Source organism: Centroberyx gerrardi, chromosome 20, assembly GCF_048128805.1.
Source record: "Centroberyx gerrardi isolate f3 chromosome 20, fCenGer3.hap1.cur.20231027, whole genome shotgun sequence".
Classification (NCBI taxonomy): domain Eukaryota; kingdom Metazoa; phylum Chordata; class Actinopteri; order Beryciformes; family Berycidae; genus Centroberyx; species Centroberyx gerrardi.
In genome coordinates this window covers 9,951,305-9,974,919 of record NC_136016.1, presented here as the reverse complement: position 1 = coordinate 9,974,919, position 23,615 = coordinate 9,951,305, and the positions used below count along the sequence as shown (strand labels likewise).

Below are 23,615 nucleotides of genomic sequence, written 5' to 3'. Positions count from 1 at the left end.
TCAGCTTACCATTGTGCGAGAAGAAGAAGAAGCTTTGAGGTGAAACTGATGTTTTTGTCACATGAAAAGGCTGATCATAGAGCTTATTTGCCAAAACATTGACGTATTCCCGTAACCAGGAGGATAGTGATCACTGATGTTGTTTTCCATTACATTTTCTATAAAATCTTTTGAAGGAACATACCACCCCAAACATTCATCCTCTTAATTCATAACCTTGTAATTCTTCATCGAAGACCATGAGCAGCTCCATGATTCCCAAATGGATGTGATTATTGGGCCAGTTTCATTTTATAGCACAGGCAGTTATATGGTGTTAGCCACTCTGTGGAGAATATTGTCTCTGGAGTCACGCCAGTACTGTCAAAAGGCACTGCGGGGATGAAAGGGCCTGTATCATCAAACAGTATGAGAGCCGTATCTGTCACCCAAGGAATTTGCTGTAAAAGTCTCTCTGCGTCTTTGTTATTCTTCTCACCTTCTTGCTGCTAAGCGAGGATGTTGACAATTTACTTAGTTTGTCGCTCACAGTTTTCAAATTGAGACCTCCGTTGTGCATCAGTTATGATGAATGGCTCACCGTTATCATCCATGTTAACACTGTCACGTCCTCGCACGCCACGAGAGCAACATTCAAAGAGTCAATGGGTGAGAGCACTTATTTACCATGGAGACTGCTTGAAAGGTTAACCAGCCATACTCTCCTATTGATGTATAGCGCATATGGCCTCCATTTTGAAAAGAGCAGAACAGAGAGGGGTTTATCACTCGAGGCCGCGGGGGACATTTTCTCTGCCACTTAAGGAGAGGAATGCATGCAGTTAGTGAAAGGTGTTTTTCTCTAATTGAAAGGGGCTGTTGACTGATGAATTCAGCCAAGTACTGAGATGGATGAAAGGCAGGGTGTAAACGCCATCTGCTGGCCAAGAGCGGAAACGTCTCTTTAGGTCGTAAGCGTGGAAGAAACAGTTCAGAAACACCCAGTAGGGAGAATTACACGTGAGAGGTTTCTTACTACTTTCTTTCTTTCTTTCTCTCTCTCTCTCTCTCTCTCTCTCTCTCAGACTCAGAACAGGGGTCAGCGGTTGAAAGAGGGAGCCCACATCAACCGCTCCCTCCTGGCTTTGGGCAACTGCATCAACGCCTTGAGTGAAAAAAACGGCAACAAATACGTCAACTACCGAGACAGCAAGCTGACTCGCCTGCTGAAGGTATGGCAATTAATGAAGGACCAACTTCCCCACTATCGAGTTATGCATTACATAGCTGTTTTCATGTATTTATCTTCTTTGATGTGTTTGGTTGACAGGACTCGTTGGGCGGGAACAGCCGTACGGTCATGATAGCCCACATTAGCCCCGCCTCCCTGGCGTTCGAGGAGTCTCGTAACACGCTGACGTATGCGGACCGTGCCAAAAGCATTCGCACACGGGTGAGCTGAGAACACCTTGAAAAAAGTGATATTACAGTTTGGTAGAATATTGTTAGATTTAGTTCACATAGCTCTGAAAGAACTTGAGTGCTCTAGGGACCCACAGTCGGCACCCTAGTTTCAGAATCATGGTTCTAACACAATAAAACAGATCCAGGTACAGCAATAGCATTTCAGTGTCTTGATTCTCCTCAAGAAGCAAATTGTCCTGCTTGTAATTATGAAATATCACTTTCGGCATGACATTTGAGAGGTCAGAGGCCCGTGTCAATATTTGCTGACTATTTTCTCTCTGTGTCTCTCTCCCTACTGTGTGCTCCAGGTAAAGAAGAACCTGATAAATGTGTCGTACCACATCGCTCAGTACACCAGCATCATCTCAGACCTGCGCTGCGAGATCCAGCGGCTCAAGAAGAAGATTGCCGATCAGGCGGGCCGCCAGCCCAACTCAGACAAGGCTGACATCCGCCATGTCCAGGGTAAAGCCTTGCCCTGCCTCCTCCAGTACACTCTTCTTTATAATCCCTCGTTTTGGCCCAGTTTATCGGTCAAAGACTAGCACTCAAGAGTTTTAGGAATGCCCTAGTTCCCCCTCAAATAAACTCTTCCCTTGTTATAACCCCCCATTTTGGCCCTGTATATCAGTCAAAGATGCAGAGGTTTAATCTCAGCATACTTCCATAAGAATATAAATCAAATGAAGCTCTTATCTAATTAACATGTGCTTGTTTTTGAGTGATTATGTATTCGTGTGTGCTTGCTTGGCTGCCTGCATTCGAATTGGTGCAAACACTGCATCCTCTATATAAATGCTCCATTAATTTCCCTCATCTCCACTGTTTCTCCTCGTCTTTCCCCCCTGGTAGCGGAGGTCCAGGCCCACTCCAGCCAGCAGAGCCGGGCTGAGATGGACCAGCTGAGGGAGCAGCTCCTGGATGCTTTCCGCCAGCAGATGGAGATCAGGAAGAGCCTGATGGAGCTGGAAAACAGCAACATGGAGATCCAGATGGACACCTCCAAACACCTGCTAACCATCGCAGAGTCAGTGTTTAAACTTTATGCCCTTTCCTCCTCTCAACTCTGACAACTGACAACATCTAGTGCAGTGGTTTCCTACCTAATGTTAAGGAAGTGAAGCCTCAAACAAATTACTCAATTTTACATACAAACAATATTTTAAAGACCTGGAAATCAGGAGAAATATTAGCAGGCTCTGTAGTCCAATCATCTTCAAATCACACAACCACAGAAAAAATGAGTGAGGACGATCCTTAGGAAAAAAGTTTGGAAATTGACTCACCTTCACACTCTGAGATCTATATAGATCCATGACAACCATTCTTAATTTCTTTAATTATATAATCTCAGTATATCAGACATTGAGAACCGTGTCTGCAGATGCAAACACATACATCATACCCCACTGTATACTTTGAAATGTAGCTGTGATAGATAAAATTACAACAATTAAACAATTAAAATGTTTATGTTTTATTCTCGTAGCTGGGAGCAGGAGCGGAGCAGGCGCAGGAGGAAGTGGCGTTCAGAAAGGAGGAAGGAAAGCATGAATAAGGACGAGAGCGAGAAGGACTCGGACTCTCCGGAGTCTCCCCCGGACAGCACAGAGACCCAGGAGGTGGCCATGGCCCGAGAAAACCTGGTTACACTCATGGCCGAACAGAAAAAGATCCGCAAACAGAAGGTACGATCCCACATTTTCCTCTAGAGGGAGCCAAGCAACAACGTACAAACACACCCACAAGCCAGACTGCATCAATACAGTAAAAACGTGTACATTTACTGTACACAGTACACACCCACGGATGCACAAACACACACACGCAAACAGTAGAATAGAACTTTTTTGTCCTTTTTATTATAGAGGCATGCTGAGATTAAATCACTGCTCTGATAAGTAGGCAAGAGAATGTGCAGACATCTTTGACCAGATATTAGGTGCTTCAACCTATGATGAAAATGCAAACATAAAACCTGATTAACCCTTGTTCTCGTACCCTTCCACCCTCCAGGCGTTGCTGGAGCGCAGGTTTGTGGAGCTGCGGGAGCGGGCGCGGCGCCTGGAGGAGCTGCTGCCCCGCAGGGTGAGCACAGACGAGCAGCGCGAGGTGCTGGGCCTCCTCTGCAAGGTCCACGAGCTGGAGATCGAGAACGCGGAGATGCAGTCCCACGCCCTGCTCAAGGACAACGTCATCCGCCAGAAGAACTTTGTGGTGCAGCGCTTCGAGCAGCACCGGCACCTGTGTGACGAAATCATTCAGCAGCAGAGGCAGTTCATCGATGGTGCGTCCGCCAGCATTTACTCCAGAAATTGTTTTGGCCCAGTGGAAAAGACTCCATTAGATATCCATGATTAAGCTCAATTGCTGTATAGGTGCTTTGCAGAGGCACACCAATTTTGACGTTTGTGTTTTGTCTTTAGGCACAATGATTTTCTGGTTAACTCTAACTGTATGTGTGTGTGTGTGTGTGTGTGTGTGTGTGTGTGTGTGTGTGTGTTCCAGACCACAGTCTGCTAGTGCCCCCCCACCTCCAGGAGCTGTATGATATGTACATGAGGGAGCTGGATGAGAGGAACCTGGACAGAGCCATGGCCCTGGATAAGGTGACCATCGGACGCACCATCAAGGTAGCTCCTGCATGAAAACTCTCATATATAGCCATACCCTTATGCTATCATACTAACAAACTAATTTATACTAACATATTAATTAAATGGGATATGCGATATTGAAATTGAGTCATTAGCGCTTTTTATTGCGGTCACACCCACACATCACATCTGATGTTCAAGCATGTCTCTCCCTCTGCATTCGGTGTCTCCAGGAGGGCTCTCTACCCAAGATCACCCTGCCCAGCCGGGGTCGTGACCCCCTGCTGGACATGGACTCAGACCAGGAGAGCGTGCGCAACATGGTCTCCGATAACAGACGAGGCCAGGCCAAAGTCCGCAGACACACCCTGCCCCCCATCCTACCTGAGCCTGAGGGGTAAGAAGACATCTGGTTCATAAGATAACATAACATTTCACCTTACATAACACACTAATTCAGAACATGACGGCAAAGAACATAACAAAGAACATAACATAACTGAGGAACGAATCTAAAGAATGAATTGATTTAACTTTCTCATTTTTGTTCACTCTCTTTCCCAGGGACAGGGACAATAACAGAGTTTTTAAGAGCAGCCCTCATGCCAGGCAGATGAAAAACTCTGTTGTAATGACCCCGCCTCCCATCCACATCAATGGACAGGGCAACAGAGAGGTGAGAACAGTTCTAATAGGCAGTGTGGCTCTTCCTTGGTTCATTTCAATTCAATAGCTACCCTTTAGAAGAGTCTCACATGCTGTGGAATAACGCCGCGTAGTCAAGTGTTGCTATTCACTTTGGGTCCGCAATTTCGAGTGATATTTCACACTGGTAGAACATTTTCATTTTCAGCCCACGCACCTGCATAGGCGAAACTCCTCCAACATTAGCTGCCCTAAGCATTCGCTCTCATCTCCGGCATTCAAGATTTTTCCTTAGCTCTCCATATCAAAAACTGCAAACGGGCAGAATTACCTCTTGAATTATTAGATCGGGGACGCAGCATAAAATAATATTACCTTGGTCTAATTTTATTTCCTTGCAAATGTGTCAGAAGTGTGATTTATAGACAAGATGAAAGGAAGAAGAGCTATGTGTGCTAGAATGCAAATGCCCTACCAAAAGCAAAAATGTCACTTCAGTGCACATTATGGGGGACGCAGAATGGAGGGAGATGTCAGCTGTGACCTCCAGTGAAAGCAAAAGAATGCGATGAATGTACAGTATGATTGCAATGCGTCCTTCTCTGTGTCTCATGTCTGCAGCTGCAGCCGCTGGCTCCAGAGAGCTCAATGAGCTACAGCCACCTCAGCCACAGTGTCAGCAGCCAGCTGGACTCGTCCCCCGAGAGCAGTGAGGCGAGTGCTGATGTCCCCCTCTCACGCAAGGGTAAGACATCCGACTGTTCCCCTTAACCAGGAGACGGCAGCCGGGTGGGGGTCAAGGGATCTTTGGGCTGGTGTGGGTGCAATCAACATTATATTTTTACTCAGTTCTTTTCTTCAGTTTTCTTAAATGTTTCATATAGGCTAGTGGTAGTCCTGTCCACGGTGTTTCCCTGCCTTTTACCCAATGTATGCTGGGAGAGGCTCCAGTCCCCGGTGCCCTGAATAGGAATAAACGTGTAAAGACAATGAATGAACATAATAAACTTCTCCTCTTGCCTCCACAGAGAGGCAGCAGATCCTAAAGGGGGTCCAGAACATTGCGGTGAAGGCAGCCCGTCGACGCTCCAAAGCCCTGGAGGTGGACGCCTTGCGGCTGCCCCCTCCCCCTTCCCCCCTGGACCCCAAGAAGCAGAAGAGCAGCCTCTCGCTGAGCGAGGCGCCCCCCAGAGGCCCGGCCTTGCGGCGCGGCAGGCAGCCCAGCCCCGAGCTCCGGCACGCCACCTCGGACGACAACCTGTCCAGCAGCACCGGGGAGGGACCCGGCCTGCAGGGGACCTGGACGCGCCCACGCAACCGCCAGCTCACCACCAAGAACCAGACGCCCCGCGAGCTGGACTTTGAGGCTCGCCGCAGGAAGAGGCGCTCTCGCTCCTTCGAGGTCACAGGTCAAGCAGTGAGTACTTTCCATTTGCCTGGCACTCTGTTCTAACATAATTTGCAGTAGTGCAGAGTAACCATGGTGCTATGTAGCACCTAAAAAGACAGCAAAAGTAACTGTCTTCAGGTGTCTGAGAAGGTGGGATACTACTATAATTGTGCAAGTTTCCACAATACCCACTGTGAGTTCTGCTCTTTTTCCCCTCGCAGCTGCCTCAAACCAAGACGACCACGGCCCAGAGGTTCCGTCCCCTGGACAGCACATCAGACCCCCACCTCCACATCAACGGTCAGCCCCAGGCCCCCCTGCTCCGCCCCCAGCACAGGGGGGTCCCCCCTCTCACCAAAGTCAGGGCACCCCACAACAGCCAGCAAGCAGGTAAATCATCATACAATGCCGCCTTGTAGAGTTAGCCAGCATTGCCTTGTCGTGGTGGAGTGGAGTTTTGTTTTTTTACACCTTTTCTCTCCCACAACCACCACAGGCTCGACCACTGAGTCCGCCACAGCCAACCTGAATAACCTGAAGCGAGGGCCCCAGCTGCGGCAGCCCCAGCCCCTCCTCTACATCACCACCACCGGCACCGGGGGCCAGCGCACACGCAGGCACTGAAGAGACACCCTTGTTTACCCTCCACCCACCCAACACCAGCACTTACCAGCTGAGCCTGGAAGGGGACGCTCTCCTCACTGGAGAGCTAAGAGCACCCAAACCCACCCCAAGCCCCATAAACTGGACACTTAACCCCTCAGTCTCAGACATTAGGAGACTAACTAGACGCCAGCTGGATACCTCCACACAGGCCTCCTTTGTGTTTTGTTCTGAACACTGACACCTACCACGGCACTGAGAGGCTCCGAGACCCACAGCCTGCAGACGCCAAAGACGACGCACATGTTCTGTTCTGTTAAGTGTTTCGGCTTTAGCTTGCTTTCCTGTTGAATTACTTGCATTACTGTCATGTCAGACGGTGCCGAGCTCATTATGAATGCAATGCGGTACTAATGTTTGCGCATTAGGACTATATTGGGTTTGATAAGATTCAGTGCAAAAACCGTTACATCGAGCTACTGGGTGGATTTCTAGATCTTTTAACTGTGATAATATGTCGATGTCATTGCTTTTACGGGGCTCAACCTAACACTGATGATGGGGTCTAATTTACCCGTGTGTTTTGCGGGGTAAGACTGGCCTTATTGGACAAGGGGTAAGAAGATAGCAACAAGGATATTAGACTGATGGCTGTTTCAATTCTACATAATGAACAATAGTCTACTGTCAAAATGCTTCTGCATCGATCAATGTTTGTTATAGTGAGGTTTGGTCTCAGTATGAAAATTACACAATGACAATGTTGAAACTTGATCATCTTGATTGTCGTGCATTTCTGTACTCAAACTCTATGTTGATATATTCTCATACGCCCCAGGTCTATGCCTTTTTCTCTCCCCAACATGACTGTTACATGTCATGCTTCTGTGTTAGATGTGCTTATCCCGAGCACTGAGCATATAGCACTGCAGGATGCTTTCCCATATTAGTCAGCTGTATTTTTAATGAATTATTTAACTGTTGCCTTTTCTTTTATGTTACCAAATTGTTATCATTGACATTGTTTTCATAATTACTACTTTCTATGCTTTATTTTGTACATTTTTTATTTGTACCCAAATAAATTCCAATGAAATAAGTGGACTATTGTTTTTCTTCTAGGGTCTGTTGTTTATTGCCTGTCTTTTATTGCAGCCAATGAATTGTCAGTATGCATGCAAGAGAGAGGGATACAGAGAGACAAAAAGAGAGAGAAGCCCTGTACTGTCAAATGAATGGCAGTGAGAAAATAAACCTATAAAGTCATTAAATGTGGATTTTTGGAGAAATGTAATTGTTATATCGCCTCTCTCCTGTCTTTTCTGTCTCTCTTCACTGTGAACACTCTAATAAAGCAGAAATGCTGTAGAAATAATCTTTAAACAGGCAGCTCCCCAGAAATGCTAGGAGGGTCCAGGGGAAAAGTTTTGAAAATCTGCTTTAAAAACTCATTTCTGGTTAGCTTTACACAGTGGCATGCACATATCCTTTCAAGGGAGAAAATGCCACATACTATCATTTCTGAGCTCTCACTGAGATTAATATGTAATCCAGTCTAAAAATGACAGGTATAAAATGCAATGCAATATGAAGTTGAACAACTTTGAAATATCAGATAGGACCCTACCAAAGTAGTTTCTTTGTTTAACAAGATAGTTTTCATCTCCATTTTCCATCTTACAGAAACTAAGAAAAAATCTTTCCATACCAGATGAGAAAGCACTTAACCAACATGAGTATTTCTTTCATTTCTGTGTCACTCGGTTTATACAAAAATTGTTAGTGTTGCACAAGTTGCACTGTTCTATCAATAAGAGTCATGCTCAACTCTTTTTGCCCTTAAGATTTCCAGGTGAAACTGCAATAGGCTGCTGGAAATGAAGAGGCATTTTGAGAATCACTTTATTGACAGTTTGGCATGATATTTTAAAAACTATGACCCATATTCCAACCAAAAATAAGCATACAGTTAATGGTGTAAAAATTAGACAAGTAAAATAGATGTTGGCCAAGGTTTAAAATTGTGTTTCCAGGCCCTAATAGTTGCTTCTCAATGCAGTTTGGCATCTGTCACAATTTTGGCAGATTTTACCTGCACAGACTGAACAAGAGGAGTCAAGAGCAGTCAAGTGTCTTATGATTTTATGGAGAGGTTGAAAACATCCATGCCACCTTAACTGCTCACTGCTGACTAATGTAAGCTCTTGAAGAGGGGTGAGGCGTGTGCCAGGTTTGAATAGGCTACCTACATATAGTGGAAATACTGCGAAAAGGGAACCTATAGGACAAAAGGGCAGCACTGAAGTGAAGCACTTTCATTTTAAGCACTCTCTCATTCAGTTCAAGAATCTGGAATGGTTTGGCACTGATACTTAAGATGCCTACCATAAAATATTCTGTAATGTCATGGAAATTAGCATTAAGTGCAAGAGACGCATACAAGGCTCATTCTTGTTATCTGCCATGTAATATTCTGACGTGTCCACAAGATGGAGCACTTCAGCCATATCAGCTTTAGCTATCTGTGTGTGTGTGTGTGTGTGTGTGTGTGTGTGTGTGTGTGTGAGAGAGAGAGAGAGAGAGAGAGAGAGAGAGAGAGAGAGAGAGAGAGAGAGAGAGAGGAGAGAGAGAGAGGCTTCCAAAATTACGACTCACCCCAAAACCACGGTTCTGAAGTAAGGAAATAACAGAGGGATATCCCACTGACCTATTGTTTTCCTTTCTGCTTCAATATTTATGTACCAATATCTGACAAAATACGAGATAACAAATGTTGCCTCTCTCTCTCATGCTGATCAATTCACATAACTCTGCAAGCCTCATTCTATTATATGTACCAAATATGCATGGCAAGCCATTTTAATATTAGTTCTTTATATACCAAAGATCCGTTTTTTACATATAGCATTGTGCAGCTTTGACATTGAATCATATTGATTAAGCTTTTCTTGCTGTTTGATTGCCTACTAATTACACCACCATAACATAACATTCATTTGTTTACATTAATCATCAGAGGGAATAGTGATAGTGGCCACCACCAACAGAAAAAACAATTAAATAAATAAATAAATGCCATGAAAGCATGTGGGCTATAATACCTCGTGAATTTCCATAGGCTGCTAATAGGTTGCTTACTTGATGATGTTTTATGTTTAAGTTGACGTGTAATTGCTCCGTTTACTTCTTGTCATACTTTTATTTGCTATGAATGAATGTGGACAACAAAACTTTTGAAATGAGATAGAGGATTTTATGCAGACAAATGAATAAAAGGGGTGAAAGTGGCACTTTATCCCATTGTGTTTAGACTGACGGTTAAATCGGAAATACCGCCCCCTCTCCTCAATCGACAGCAAGTTTGTCCAATAACAAATCGCTTGGTACGTGATTGATGGGTGAGCTGACCAATGAACGGCGGGATTACAGCGCTCTAGCGGTAGTGCATGTACAGCTGATTTGCAACCCGCCGAAGCAACACCAGAGAAGGAGGAAAAATGTCGCTGGCTTCGACACGGACCGTTCTAGGATCAGTGCCCTTTTAGGAAAAATCAGACGGCAAATCGGTGAGTGGGACAGCCGTCACCAGTTGCATTGAAGGTTAGCGCTAAAATTCGGTATATCCCGTCCAGAACCACCACCATCCTCTTTCATTTTACCCGTGTTTTGATTTTTCGTGTAACGTTACAGGCCTACTGCTACAACCCCCCCGCAACGGCCTGGCAGCCATGATGATTGTCAGTCACGATAAATGTGCAGTGTTGATATTATTTGTGCTGCTAAACAAGTCTGTCACTATTTAGGTATTTTTTTTCAGCATTTAGAAGTGATGAAGCGTTCCTAATGCATCACTGGCATGTTTCTCAGCTGGAATGTGGACAGAGCAAAGGTTCTCTCGACTGTTATTTTCGAAAGTTAATAGTTTGCATACTGTCAGTCCAACGCTACTCAACTTGCTGGGGAGATTAGTAGCAGTGACGTTGTTGGATAGAACCTGCTCAGTTTGTCCCATTATGTTCATCTGGTGCTGCGAATGAGCGGCTGTGTCCTGTCCATATACATAAAAGACATGGGCTAGTTTATCACTGCCATATTAATGAAATTATATTAACATATATTATACCTAATCTATCTAAATTAGCATTTTCTGTTGACTGTTCATTTATATTTCCACAAATATCCTTAGTCTAAACAAGTTACTTTTTATTGTAATTTTTTTTGCCCAAACATATTTAAGCCAATGGAAACAGAATGTCAACTCGTGTTAGATTTGTTTGTTGCAGAGCCCATGATACATTGTATGTATTATAAGTAGCCTATTACAATTGCAAAATTAGTGGGTATCTGACGGTCTTCAATACTGTTACCACACCCTGACCCAGTCAGTGTCTGCTTGAGTTTGGTCTATACATTTAGTAAGAGAAATAAACTCAAAACACAGTCATTTTCAAGTGGAAAAACATTTGCATATTCATGTTAGGAAATTTAGTGAACTGAAGCTGAACGCAAATGAATAAAAGTTCAACTGAAACCACTGACTCTAGCCATGATTTGTAATGTCTATGTTTGCTTTTTTTTCCTCCCTTGTCTTTCAGAATTTGTTGAAATTCCTGCTGTAAAGTTTCCATGAGTGACGGTAATCTTTATCAAATTGTAAAAAGAGAGTGCAAGAGCAGAGAGTGAAGGATTGAATCAACCTCAACCTTACTCTGGATGTACAGATAGATTCAGCTTACCCTCCCATTTTATCAGGTCAAGTCTAACCATAACCATATAAGAGCAGAGGGGTATACTGTAACCCTGTATCAGCCTCTGGAGAAACCTAATCTGACTATTACAGCCAGGCTCTTAGGCCTCCCCTCTCTGCCAGAAAGGTAAAGTTCCAGGGTAAACTAAGCGATGGACCCCTCTACCAGTGTGGTTGGGCTGGATGCCCAGGGGAACATGTTGTTCAGAGTGGTGAAGCCAGTTATGGGCATCTTCCAGGTGGCTTCAGAACAAACCAACAGTGTAGGGCAGGGCGGCATGGGACTACACGGTTTACCTGAAAACACCATGGTCCTCTCTCAAGGACAAGGCCAGGCCCAGCTAGGTCAGAGCGAGGTGGTAATGCACAACATACAGCCTCATATGCAGCCCCAGATGCAGGTTGCTGCCCCACTCCTGACTGAGGTTGCCTCCCAGAATCAGGAACCGCTGCCAAACACAAACCCGAATCCAGAACCCGTGACCCAGATGCCTTTTGCAGAGGTGTCGTCACTCCTGGATCCCAACATGAAAGGATCCAAGGCTCGTAAGTGTCCAGTCGTTTGATAATAACACCTTTTGAATTTCAATTGCGTGAGATTATTCATTCACCTCCTCCTCCTGTTTTGCTGTAATTTTAGGGAAGTATCTCATCTCGTATGAGGAAATTAAACGGCGCCTGCATGCCCCGGAGAAGATGTCCCTGCGCTCACTGGCAGCCTACACCCGAGTCAGCAGGGGCCCGGCCAGCAAGAAAACACTGCTGGAGTCGCTCAATGTGCTCGGCCTCACACCCAGCACAACCACCTCTGTATCCTCCTCCTTCTCCAAACTCACTGAAGGTGAGAGGTGTGTGTGTGTGTGTGTGTGTGTGAATGAGTGCATAGTGAGCAATGTAAACAAGGATGCAAGTGAAACAGCGCTGTTCTGAAATTGGTTTGGTGTGTGTTCTTCCAGGAGACACCAAAGCTTTGTGTGCAGACATGAAGGACTTTGCCCATGACTATGTGGACTATGGCAACATGGCTAAACAGCTGATCCCTGAAACAAACACAGTGCAACACTGGTCCAAGATTATTGAAACCAAGTATGTATTTGTTTTACGTGGCCTTCAAGCCTGTTTTATAGTAGGTTTACATTAATTACAGCAAACCTATCAGGTTATAAGTCAAGTCAAAGAATTTAGGATAAACAGAGTAATAACATTGGTGATCTCTCTATCTCTGTCTGTCTGTCTGTCTCTCTCTCTATCTCTCTGTATCTCTCTATCTCTCTGTATCTCTTTATCTCTCTGTATCTTTCTATCTCTCTGTATCTCTTTATCTCTGTATCTTTCTATCTCTCTGTATCTCTTTATATCTCTTTATCTCTGTATTTCTCTGTCTCTGTATCTCTTTATCTCTCTGTATCTTTCTATCTCTCTGTATCTCTTTATCTCTCTGTATTTCTCTGTCTCTCTGTATCTCTTTATCTCTCTGTATCTCTCTATCTCTCTGTATCTCTTTATCTCTCTATCTTTCTATCTCTCTGTATCTCTTTATCTCTCTCTATCTTTCTATCTCTCTGTATCTCTTTATCTCTCTGTATTTCTCTGTCTCTCTGTATCTCTTTATCTCTCTGTATCTCTCTATCTCTCTGTATCTCTTTATCTCTCTGTATCTTTCTATCTCTCTGTATCTCTTTATTTCTCTGTATCTTTCTATCTCTCTGTATCTCTTTATCTCTCTGTATTTCTCTGTCTCTCTGTATCTCTTTATCTCTCTGTATCTCTCTATCTCTCTGTATCTTTCTATCTCTCTGTATCTCTTTATCTCTCTGTATTTCTCTGTCTCTCTGTATCTCTTTATCTCTCTGTATCTCTCTATCTCTCTGTATCTTTCTATCTCTCTGTATCTCTTTATCTCTCTGTATCTTTCTATCTCTCTGTATCTCTTTATCTCTCTGTATCTTTCTATCTCTCTGTATCTCTTTATTTCTCTGTATCTTTCTATCTCTCTGTATCTCTTTATCTCTCTGTATTTCTCTGTCTCTCAATTCAATTAAATTTTGCTTTATTGGCATGAATGTCACAACAACAATATTGCCAAAGCATCAAGAATCAATGAAACAAAATAATATTAACACAACATTAAGATTGATACGATTGATATAATCCTCTCTCTCTCTCTCTCCCTCTTTTCTCGCTCTCTCCCTCTCTCTCTCTCTCTCTCTCTCTCTCTCCCTCTCTCTCTCTCTCTCTCTCCCTCTCTCTCAGGAACCACCTTGAGGATATGAGGAAATGCTTCAGAGACCCGGTCAACAGCGGTGCGTTTGACAACGTCACTCACGGCCTCGGTCTGGGAATGTTGGACGTCGCGCTGGACATGATCACCATGGCGATTGACCGGCAGATTCGCATCCTGTCGGGCGCCGCGGCGTCCGACCCGCCCGAGTCTGGCCCGCCGATGAGGCGCATCCGCCGGCGCCACCGCAAGTCGCGCTCTGACGGCGAGAAGCCTCACAGGGTGCCCGGAGGGGTCAAAGGGCTTGGGAAGGTCATGTCGAAGGGCAAGGGGCGGGGCAGAGGCAGGAAGAAGATGCGACCTGAAATGGGAGCGGCCGGTCCGGCGGAAACACAAGCGGAGCAGTGTAAACCGGATGATGTGGAGAGCAACGTCCTCACCCTGGTCTCCGTCGGATACGAGACCATCTCCAGTGGCCTCAACGCAACCGGGACAGTCTGACCATCTGAGGAGAGCGGCCTGATGGGGCGGCTGGGACACCCTCAGCTGGTGACATCACAGAACTAGATCCTGCTCAGGACTGGCCCAGCAGACCTTGGCTTTACGAGACTCTTTAGACTCTTTAGCAGCATCACTCACTTAGTTGCATTGAAAGGGAAACTCAGCGATGTGACTCAGGCTCTGCGGGAGTTGAGCTGGTTTATGCCAGAGATCACAGTGTGGTGAGCTCAGCATCAGTGTATGATGTCACATCTTGGAGTCCACCTTAAGTGAAGCCACTGCTTCTTTCCTAGAAACAGTTTCATACTTATTTTGATGTCTAAATAAATCCAACCAATTGTTATATTATTATTTTTTCATCCTGCGCAGTCTTCAGTGAACAGATAAGACTCCCTACCGATGTTTATATAAATGTTATCATATTGAACATTGAGGAAACATGGACATGTACATCCCAAAATATAGAAGGGTGGACTAATTCTAAAACTAAAGTGGAGATCTGTATCTTATTTTCAGCCGGTGGTACGATGTCTTTTATCTCCTGTTTGTTGTATTTATTGTGTAGATCTACAGTTGAACAATTAGGCTCTCATACTGTATTGCAGTATTGAAAATAAGTTTTTGTTTTTACTGAAACCTGGAGAGTTGAACAAAATATAAAGATTTAATTTTCATAACTACATTGATTCCTCCCTTTGATTTATCGCTGGGTAAATATCCTTCATGTAGCAAGCTCTCCATACTTTTGGTGATCAGTGAGTAAAAAGAGACTGGCTGGTTTTGAATGTATAAGTGACTGTAATAGCTCTTGTTTAATTATAGGGTTCCTATGACATTTAATTTGATCATTTCCATTTCTTGAGAAGTTTTGTAGTTATAGAGTGTGCTCTTGTTGACAGTCATATTGCCCAGCCACTATTTGCATACATAATGCTGAACACTGACCCAAATCCAAATCTATTCCAGACATTTCAGTCTCGAAAAAGTATGCCATTTTGAAAAATGTGTGGAAATGTGTAATTTGGTATGTTTCCTTTTGACAGTAGTTTATACTGTAGTCTGGAATTGTCAACACAATTCCAGTCAGACACACTTGGGTCAAAGCAGATGCCCACCTGTCCTTGTTGTTTTGAGATATTCTAGAAGCAGAAATGCATTGTGGGGGATTTTAGGGCAGTAGGAATACACTCAGCAGAGTCAGCCAAGTGCTAATTCCCTACCTGATAACACTGAGAGGGAGAGAGAGAGAGGGAGGGGGAGAGAGAACAGCTTTGCAAAGGATTTGCTCTGAATTAACCCAGAGTGAGGACAGAGAGCCAGCTGGAGTACGAGGAAAACAGGCTGGACTGACATGTACCAAATATAGAGAGTGAGAGAGCGACAACAACTCTGTTTTTCACAAAAAAGATAGGTGGTTTAGTGTGCTGCGGTGTGTACCTTTAGGGGTAAGGTGAGATGCAATGTAGGGCAAACAGGAAGGGACGGGAAGAAGCAGGCTGCCTCAAGCCAAGACTGCTAATGATTACGAAGATTGGCACAAGAAGGAAGAAGTCTGCCAAGAAAAAAAAGCAAAAGGAGAATAACGGGTTAAAATATCAGTGAAAAGTGGTGCGTGTTTTGCATGAAGATGTCAAATTGAGAAGATTTTACCAGCCACTGTCCACAGACTGTAGGACAGAGCAGGATGGGACACCCTAGTATGCCACTCACATACACATACACACGCTCGCGCATGGACAAGCGCAGATCCAGTCGGCTGCAGCCCTTCGTTCCAAATGGTGAGTGGAACAGTATCAGGACTGATGATAGATTGATGGTTTTAGAGTGTATAGACGGTGATCAATACATGTGGCATCCTCATCTGGAGTTTTGCCATTTATATGCTTGTAATGCCTTTATTCACCCATGGAAGGTTGACTGAGCATGCACACTCTTTTTCAGCATTGTCCTGCTTCACATTCACGCAGTTCCACACATTCACACCTGGGAATCTCATACTGCACACTCAGCATTACTCATTCACCGTCTCCACCCACATTTTCCCAGCTGGTGTGGGGATTCAAACCAGTGACCTTCCAGTCACAAGCCCACTTCTCTAACCTCTATTCTACCACCAACTTCCTAATATGCCTCCTATTAATATGCTTGTGCTTTCAGTTGGTGGTCTGGTGTTTGCTGCAGGTTGGGAATACAGTGACCGCACTACCACTCATGATGTGTCAGTGGCCTATATACAAACTCACTGGAGGACTATTCAAAATAGTTTGAGAAGTGAGCTTGTGAGTGGAAGAAGGCTCGTTTGCACAGACCAACTGGGAAAATCTGGCCAGCAAAGTGCCATCTGCTATTTAAGTGCCCTCGAGCAAGGCATTTACTTCCAGCTGCACTAATGAAGCTGGTTAGTGGCCAAGCATGAGACTGTTGTGGGCAGTTCAGTTATCTGTGTATGTAACCCTCCCTCCCCTTGCAACTATTCCCCCAGGCTGGTGCCGTAAATAAGCTTTAAAGTTATTAGTTATTTTTTCTGGTTATGCAATAGCTATACATGGCTTTAATAGCATGAGTACTGAGAGTCAAACTTGCATTATATGTGTGACAGTGAATGGGCCAGATACCTAGTTATTTCCAACCCATCACATAGACCATCATACACCCAGAAAAAGCTGCAGTGTTTCTCTGTCCAAATCAGAAAGAGCAGAGGTTGACATCTAGATGCTCTGCAAGGAATAAAGTATGTTTGTGCACTTTGCAGGGATTCTTGGAAAAGACTCCCCCAGTGCCAGTGTTGAAGGCTCTTGTGTGTGGCCAAAAGCAACCTAAAATCCCCCACAATGCCTTTCAGGAAGTCAGGCGTTTTGGACAATTCTAATGGAGTTCTAACGGAGAGTCCCAGCTCTCCCGCTTTTGTACCTCCAGTATTTTCCTCCTTTTGTCACATACCTGTTTTATGAGCAGTTGTGCTTTCTCTTTTCCCATACAGCAGCCACACATGACTGTCTTTTATCTGTGCCCTCTTTTATGACTAGTTTGTCTCCACCTTCCCACTTGCCTCCACAGACAATCTGAACTATGCATTAGGTGCCATCAGAATCCTTGGTATAGAACTGATTGAAGACGAGCTCAAACCACACCTGAACACAGTGCTGACCACCATAAAGGAGAGGAGTGAGTTCATGTGCACATGTATACACACACACACACACACCTACACACACATACATAACACTGTATCAGCTGGACAGCATAGAAAAATATATCACAGATTTTCATGGTTTCATGGTCCTATAATCACATTTCAAGGTTATTTTTTAATATTTAAATTGTCTTAGTGTGACTTTCACTCAAAATACTATTTCCATTGCAAAATCTTGACAATTCTGCTGCAAGGTGCAATTTATGTATGTATGTGTGTCTCCATACCAGTATATGTTAAAATACAGCGTACCTCCAACCCCTAGGCAGCTATATGATAACTTCTCATTCCCTTGCATAATCTTAACATGAGTAATAAAAACAGTAGCAAAATACCATCAGTGATGGATGGGGTGCCGAGGGTTGAGAGGTAGGGAAGGGATCAGGTGTGTGACAATTATAAGTCCTTGGTCGACGCTAAGCTGTATTTGTGTCTGCTAGTAAGAGCAACAGAGGGATGGAGGGGCAGGAGAAGGAGGAGGAGGGGGGGTCAGAGAGATCAAGTAGAGAGCAATGCTTAAAAACACTTAGCGATACACCGCAGTACACAAAGATTAAAGGGCCAAATGTCCAATCAAAAACAACTACTAAACTACTACTGCTACAGCTTGTGATACATACATGCAACATCTTTCAATCAAAGATTTTCTTTGATAAAATCCTGATAAGATACTATCATGTTAATACTGTGTACCATTGTTGAGTGTCCAACTCTGGAAAATATTCAGTCATCCTAATATTTACTTATTATAAATAGTCTATTTATTATCATGATATGCACATATAGAGTGTATGTGCATATCATGATAATAAATACCCATTACCCATTGTGCATTTGTGTGCATGTGGTACATAATGGCTACAATGGCCTCAGTATTCAGTGTTCAGTGTTGTTTATACATGTGTAATTCATTTTGTGTCCAGAGAAAGGCGCTGCTGAGCAGGTGCTGATCAGTGGGATCCTGCCCATTCTGGCCCTGTCTCTGAGGACCAGAGGGAAACTCACTCTGCTGACTGCAAAACTAGTGGCTGAACTCGCCAAGGAGTGTAAGTCATTGACCTGTAAACAGATAAATGTTGAGTTAGGGAGCAGACAAGCACACACACACACACACACACACACACATATACACAAAACCCACTGTGTAGCATCTATGTTGTGGAACTTTTTTCATTGTGGTATTCAGAAATTGTAGCATAACTTCATCCATTTTTGACCTGGAGACTATTTTCCCATCTTTTACCACCATACCGATCAATTCTGACTAAAATCTCGCTCACTCCAGAATCAACCCCAAAAGCACCCAAAGCATGTCTTTTCCAACACATTGATTGTGCACACCCAAGCAAGATGTAAGGAGCTCTAGTGAAGCAATTGACAAGAGTTTGGCCAGAATCAATTGGTATGATGGAAAAAGATGGGAAAATAGGATCCAGGTGGTCATAAATGGAGTCATGCTTTAACTGTTGGAGATAGTTGAACCCTGCTTTGTACATTTGTTATGAAAGTGTATGACATCAATCATCTCTGCCTGGTTCAGCTGCCGAAGCCCCAGGCCTTTGGCGCTCTGAGCTTCTTCAAGACTTCATTTCCAGTTGGCTCCCCTCCAATTTAAACCCCGCTGACACTTTGACTCTTCCTCGCTGTGGTTCCACGTTCATTCACTGAATTTCTCTGTGTCTTGTTAGCTGTGGTTTGTAAAGGGTTTGGTGAAGCAGGCTTGGTGACGACTCTGCTGTTTGTGCTGACCTGCGCGGACCAAGAGCTGCTCCTCCACGCTGCGCGGGCCATCTCACGCATGTCCTATAACAGCTGTAAGTGAAGTAAACCTATACTAGCTCCTGAGGAGTTATAGACATGGACTGCTGGCTCTCCTAGCTCATGTTATGTTGGAGCTCATGTCATGTGAAGGTGCTGTAGGTTTGTAGCATTTTGACAGTGATGTATTGATATTTAAACATTTCTCTGCCTCTCTGTCTCTTACTGTCTCTTTCAGCGATTCAGCAGGAACAGCTACTACGACAAGGCGCGGTGCCTCGCCTCGTCGCCATCCTGCTCCGTTTCCCTGACAACGAGGCCCTGGAGGAGGTGTGCCTGCTGGCCCTCTGTAACCTCAGTGACATGGGGGAGGCGGAGGAGGCGGGGATGGTGTGGGAGAGGGGCGTGTCCGTAAGGCCGGGGGAGTCGGTGTTTCACGGCATCTCCCCTCACACCTGCGGTTTCGGCTCCTCGGTGACTCTGGTGCGCGTGTCCCAGTGGGCGCCGGGCCAGTACGCCGTCAGCATCGAGGTTTTCCAGCGCTGCTCCTCCTCTTTCTGGAACCTTCACGGGAACAAGCGGACTGTTCGCTGCTTCCCGCTCTCCGGCCTGGGCGGCTGTTCCAATCTGTACAAAGTGGTCAAGCACTCTGCGAGGAATGTTCCTCGGACCCAAAGTCTGGGGACTCGGGTGTTCCACACTTTACTCTGACAGCTTAAGGACTGCAAACATGGTGGCCTGCCTGGACTACAAAAGGGAGAACTCTTGGGGTGGTTACACAAATCTCTCTTGATGAGGTAATTTGGAGTTTGCAAACACTTTGAGACCCTCAGCTAAGGCCAAGGATGCAGGGGACTTGATTTCAGGGCCCAACTGAAGGACCCTGGGTGGGGACATGAGCAAGGTGTGCACAACAGCATATTCATCTGCTCGCTCTATAGGCGTCCTGATAAACATCCTTGACTGGGGGGCGAGCCTTTGGCCAGCATGGATCTTCTGTCAAATCAATAGTCAGACTAAAACATGCCAATCATAAATATGCATCAAAGGGTCAGGGGAAATTATAAATATTCATTGATGAGGTTACATATCATGGATCCTGACAGGCACAAGTGGAAATTTACAACCACATGCTTAAGATCAAACACACACACACCACTGGCAGTTCACATCAGAGCACTCAGCTGTTATAGAATCTTATGCCGAACACAGTATTGCATTTGGTTTGTTTTGTACGATATATCAGGGATGTGATAGGGAACACAAAAAAGCATAACAACTGCTAATATCCTGCTAGAAATAAATGATCTAAGAACCTGAAATCCTGATAAAAGGAATGGTAAAATGATGTCCCTGGTGATAGTATGTGATCTTCAGCTATTCATACACATACGTACATACATAAGTGCTGATTTATCTTGAAATCATGCCATTGTGAATTTCTATCCAAGGCAGCAATATCAATCACATTCTTTTTTACATGATAAGTCTAACATATTGTTTTGATTATAGCATATTTGATTATAACATACATTTCTGATTGTTTTATTTTGGCATCTTGGATATTCCCATTAAATAATAAAAGAACTTGACCTTTAGCGTGTGTATGTTTGTTTACAAGTGGGCAGACAAAGTAACAGAAACACCTAACAATATATTAATATCAACTACCTACTAAGGAGTAAGGCAAGCCTTTGCATCTAGATTCAGACCTCTTTGGTATGCTGTCATACAAATACTCAACTGTGTGTAATGAGATATTGGACCTTTCTTCAAGAAGGAAAACCTCCAGTTCTAAGGAGCCGGAAATTTAGCCTACTTCCCGTAAATGTTCGGTGTTTAGATCGATGTTTAGATTGGGGAGGCCATGGAAGACGCTGAACAACAATTTGTTTAGCATCTTGGAATATTTGAACACCAAGAGGGATCTGGTCATGTAAAATGGTCTCATATTCCTTGGTTATTATACAACCATACGGAGCAATTATTGGACCTACCATAATGACTCCTACAAGATGGCTTCCAGTACCATTATAGATCCACGACCATGTTTAACAGTTGGCAACATTGTCGGTTAAAAGCATCCTCCTCCAAACATAAACCCATCTGGATGTGGGAAAAAGGATAAAAGCTCTGCTCTGGTCATTTCTGAGACAGTAGTTCTGTGATGTCTCCTGTAAAGTGTCAGTCTATCTGTATCGTGAGCTTCGATATGCGACTACTGGTTCTCTTTGCCAGTGCAGTTTGGCTGTGTTCGTCTTGTCCTGATGTTCGAGACTCTTCCCCTTGCCACATTAAATAATTGTGCGGTTTTTGTGGCTGATGCACTTGCAGTTCAGGCCGCTGTGGAACTCTGTGAGTTGCCTCATGTTGCTTTGAAAACTCACATATAAAAGTGATGTGTTGTCAGACCTCTTTTAAAGATGACACATGCTGCTAATTTGCATTCAATTATATGACTGGCCTGTGTACGCTGCCTTTGTAAGTGTGATTCACTTACTTCAAAGTTATAGTCCTCTATTCATGTGGTGTTTCCTTTATTTTGTCCAACAACTTGTACACTGTGTGCGTGTGTGTGTGTGTGTGTGTGTGTGTGTGTGTGTGTGTGTGTGTGTGTGTGTGTGTGTGTGCGTGTGTATGTGTGTGTTAGCCTTACACTGTTGTTTACTCTGGGTCATCTACCAAATTGCTGCTTTCATTCAAGACCACAGAGGCAGGACACAGTACAGCACTGCATACAGTATCTGCACTTTGAACTCACAGTGAACAGAATGGATTTAGAAAGGCAGAGAATTTGGAAAATTACAGTCTGACTACTTCATTTTCATGAGTGATAGCTCGGTCTATTTCAACATTTCAACCCCCTCCCACCAAAACCATGAAAACATTTCTTGAGAAACCAAACTTCCTGGGAGCCACAGGTACAGAAACCGTCCTGCTGTGACATGTCAGTGTGTTCGCAGGTTGAAAATAACTCGCTGCCACTGTCACTCCAGTCACCTCAACCTCTATATCTGGCTGGCTACTGTGTTCCAGTGTAGAGGTGGAAGTTTGAGTGTTATGGCAGTGAAGATAGTCTGGGTAAGGTGAAGGAGCCACTAGCTATTCCCTGCGGACGCTGCTGTACGGAGTGTGTTAGTGTGTGCAGGAGGGCATTTGACCCTGGCTCTGCTCTGGTCTCTAACATTATGTTTTCTAAGCTGGTGGATCCAAGCTGCAATGAGTTGTCAGACGTTCCTGGAGAGAGTCTGTGAGGAAGAGATGGAGCTGAGGGAGATCCAGATAGTTTTCAGGAATTTTTTAGGGAGGCCATAGGAGGATGGGCGCAGACTCAAATCACACCTTTCCTCACCTCTTTCGTTCCCTTAACGGGGTGGAAAGGTAGCCTAGTGGTCAGAGAGAAGGTCCTACAACTGGAAGGTCAAAAGTTTGATCTCCCTAACAGCCATGTGTCCTTGAGCAAGTCACTGAACCATGACCTGTTCACTTGTTGCATGTTGCAGCGGATAAGAACACCATCTTTCAATGACTGAAAGTGCACAAAAAATGCAAAAATCACTTCACTCCTCTGTGAGAAAATGTCTTTTCTTCTCTCTCATTGTGTTTGAGCCTTTTCAGCGCTCAGCACAGGCAGAGGTGGACCGGCTGCCTTTCTTCCTTTCTGAACTCAATTACCAGAGGTGAACACTAGATGGCATGCATGTGCTTTGTAGAAAACGTATATAGAGCCCAATATAAAATGAAAAGTACAAGTCAATTTGTGACGATGTACATGTGCCTGTACATGCAGACTGCATTACTCGATCATGATTAGGTGCGTGACCGCACATCTCAGTGATAATTCTCAGATATTTACACAGATTTAATTAGTTTGCTTTACTGTGCCGCTCTGAAGAGTTGTGTCTTTGTGATGGCATATAAGTCAAATTGAGCACTTGCCCTTTGACTATAATTACATTTAATACAAATGCCAACAAAAAATAGACAGAAGTGCCCCCCCCCCCCCTCAATCTTTTCCCCATCTCTCTTACTCTAATTACCCCTCTTATTGGTTCCATCCTGCTCCGGGCGTCTAAACGTAGGGGCACGTCTTCTAATCAATCCCAACTTTATTACTCTGGGAGCCACTTAAATATTTGATGTGATAGAGATGAGGCTTTGGAATTATTTACAGGTAGATAGAGGTGCACACGTGTACACTTTACTGACTCGATTGTCCCCTGGTGGAAAATTGGTTCACGGTGCATTTGTTTAAGGCGGTACAAAAATATGCATACCCACAGTACATAACAATACAGCATTATAAATAGACCATAGTCATCAACACATTCTCATTACATCGGATAATGGCTGCAACAGTGCCCGCTGAAATCAAACCAGACCTGCTGGCTCAAAAACATATTAAATGAAAATAGCCATTTGTCTAGAGCAGCGAGGGCCTGCTGGGATGAAAAAGCATCTGGTCTGGTCAGGTTATTCCTGTGAGTCAGGGCCCCGGACCAGCAACCAGAGGT

At 44.4% G+C, this 23,615-nt stretch overlaps 3 protein-coding genes across 4 annotated transcripts in view; all 3 read left to right on the top strand.

Annotated features, from left to right (window-relative positions):
* kif19 (kinesin family member 19) overlaps positions 1–7,736 on the top strand; it is a 33,949-nt gene extending 26,213 nt beyond the window's left edge. The window contains exons 8-20 of the mRNA XM_078290845.1: positions 1,065–1,211; positions 1,310–1,432; positions 1,755–1,911; positions 2,299–2,473; positions 2,936–3,134; positions 3,463–3,733; positions 3,955–4,079; positions 4,277–4,440; positions 4,608–4,719; positions 5,310–5,433; positions 5,717–6,105; positions 6,300–6,468; positions 6,575–7,736. Of these exons, the coding sequence (XP_078146971.1) occupies positions 1,065–1,211; positions 1,310–1,432; positions 1,755–1,911; positions 2,299–2,473; positions 2,936–3,134; positions 3,463–3,733; positions 3,955–4,079; positions 4,277–4,440; positions 4,608–4,719; positions 5,310–5,433; positions 5,717–6,105; positions 6,300–6,468; positions 6,575–6,702 (2,283 nt within the window). The 3' untranslated portion in view covers positions 6,703–7,736. The remainder of the gene's footprint in view (positions 1–1,064; positions 1,212–1,309; positions 1,433–1,754; positions 1,912–2,298; positions 2,474–2,935; positions 3,135–3,462; positions 3,734–3,954; positions 4,080–4,276; positions 4,441–4,607; positions 4,720–5,309; positions 5,434–5,716; positions 6,106–6,299; positions 6,469–6,574) is intronic.
* A 2,420-nt stretch (positions 7,737–10,156) lies between these two features.
* Positions 10,157–14,795, top strand: LOC139912799 (uncharacterized). 2 transcript variants are annotated; one of them, XM_071900709.2, is made up of 5 exons: positions 10,157–10,247; positions 11,277–11,974; positions 12,069–12,269; positions 12,385–12,514; positions 13,682–14,795. In XM_071900709.2, exons 2-5 carry the CDS (start codon positions 11,581–11,583, stop codon positions 14,148–14,150), a joined length of 1,194 nt encoding a protein of 397 aa, XP_071756810.1. In that variant the 5' UTR covers positions 10,157–10,247; positions 11,277–11,580; the 3' UTR covers positions 14,151–14,795. The 2 variants fall into 2 exon arrangements, with proteins under 2 accessions (XP_071756810.1, XP_071756811.1); XM_071900710.2 differs by having other exon boundaries at positions 10,173–10,281.
* Positions 14,796–15,849: 1,054 nt separating this feature from the next.
* LOC139912817 (rap1 GTPase-GDP dissociation stimulator 1-B) lies at positions 15,850–19,812 on the top strand. The gene is made up of 5 exons (XM_071900732.2): positions 15,850–15,928; positions 17,208–17,315; positions 18,267–18,389; positions 19,032–19,157; positions 19,340–19,812. Exons 1-5 carry the CDS (start codon positions 15,850–15,852, stop codon positions 19,810–19,812), a joined length of 909 nt encoding a protein of 302 aa, XP_071756833.2.
* The last annotated feature ends 3,803 nt before the right edge of the window (positions 19,813–23,615 follow it).

Bases quoted from the DNA above. Each gene is read 5' to 3' on its own strand.
- LOC139912817 (XM_071900732.2), top strand. From the start codon at position 15,850: ATGCCACTCACATACACATACACACGCTCGCGCATGGACAAGCGCAGA. The intron at 17,316-18,266 runs GTGAGTTCATGT...TTTTGTGTCCAG, and splicing joins GACCACCATAAAGGAGAGGA to AGAAAGGCGCTGCTGAGCAG. The intron at 18,390-19,031 runs GTAAGTCATTGA...GTGTCTTGTTAG, and splicing joins GGCTGAACTCGCCAAGGAGT to CTGTGGTTTGTAAAGGGTTT.
- LOC139912799 (XM_071900709.2), top strand. From the start codon at position 11,581: ATGGACCCCTCTACCAGTGTGGTTGGGCTGGATGCCCAGGGGAACATG. The intron at 11,975-12,068 runs GTAAGTGTCCAG...CTGTAATTTTAG, and splicing joins CATGAAAGGATCCAAGGCTC to GGAAGTATCTCATCTCGTAT. The intron at 12,270-12,384 runs GTGAGAGGTGTG...GTGTTCTTCCAG, and splicing joins CTTCTCCAAACTCACTGAAG to GAGACACCAAAGCTTTGTGT.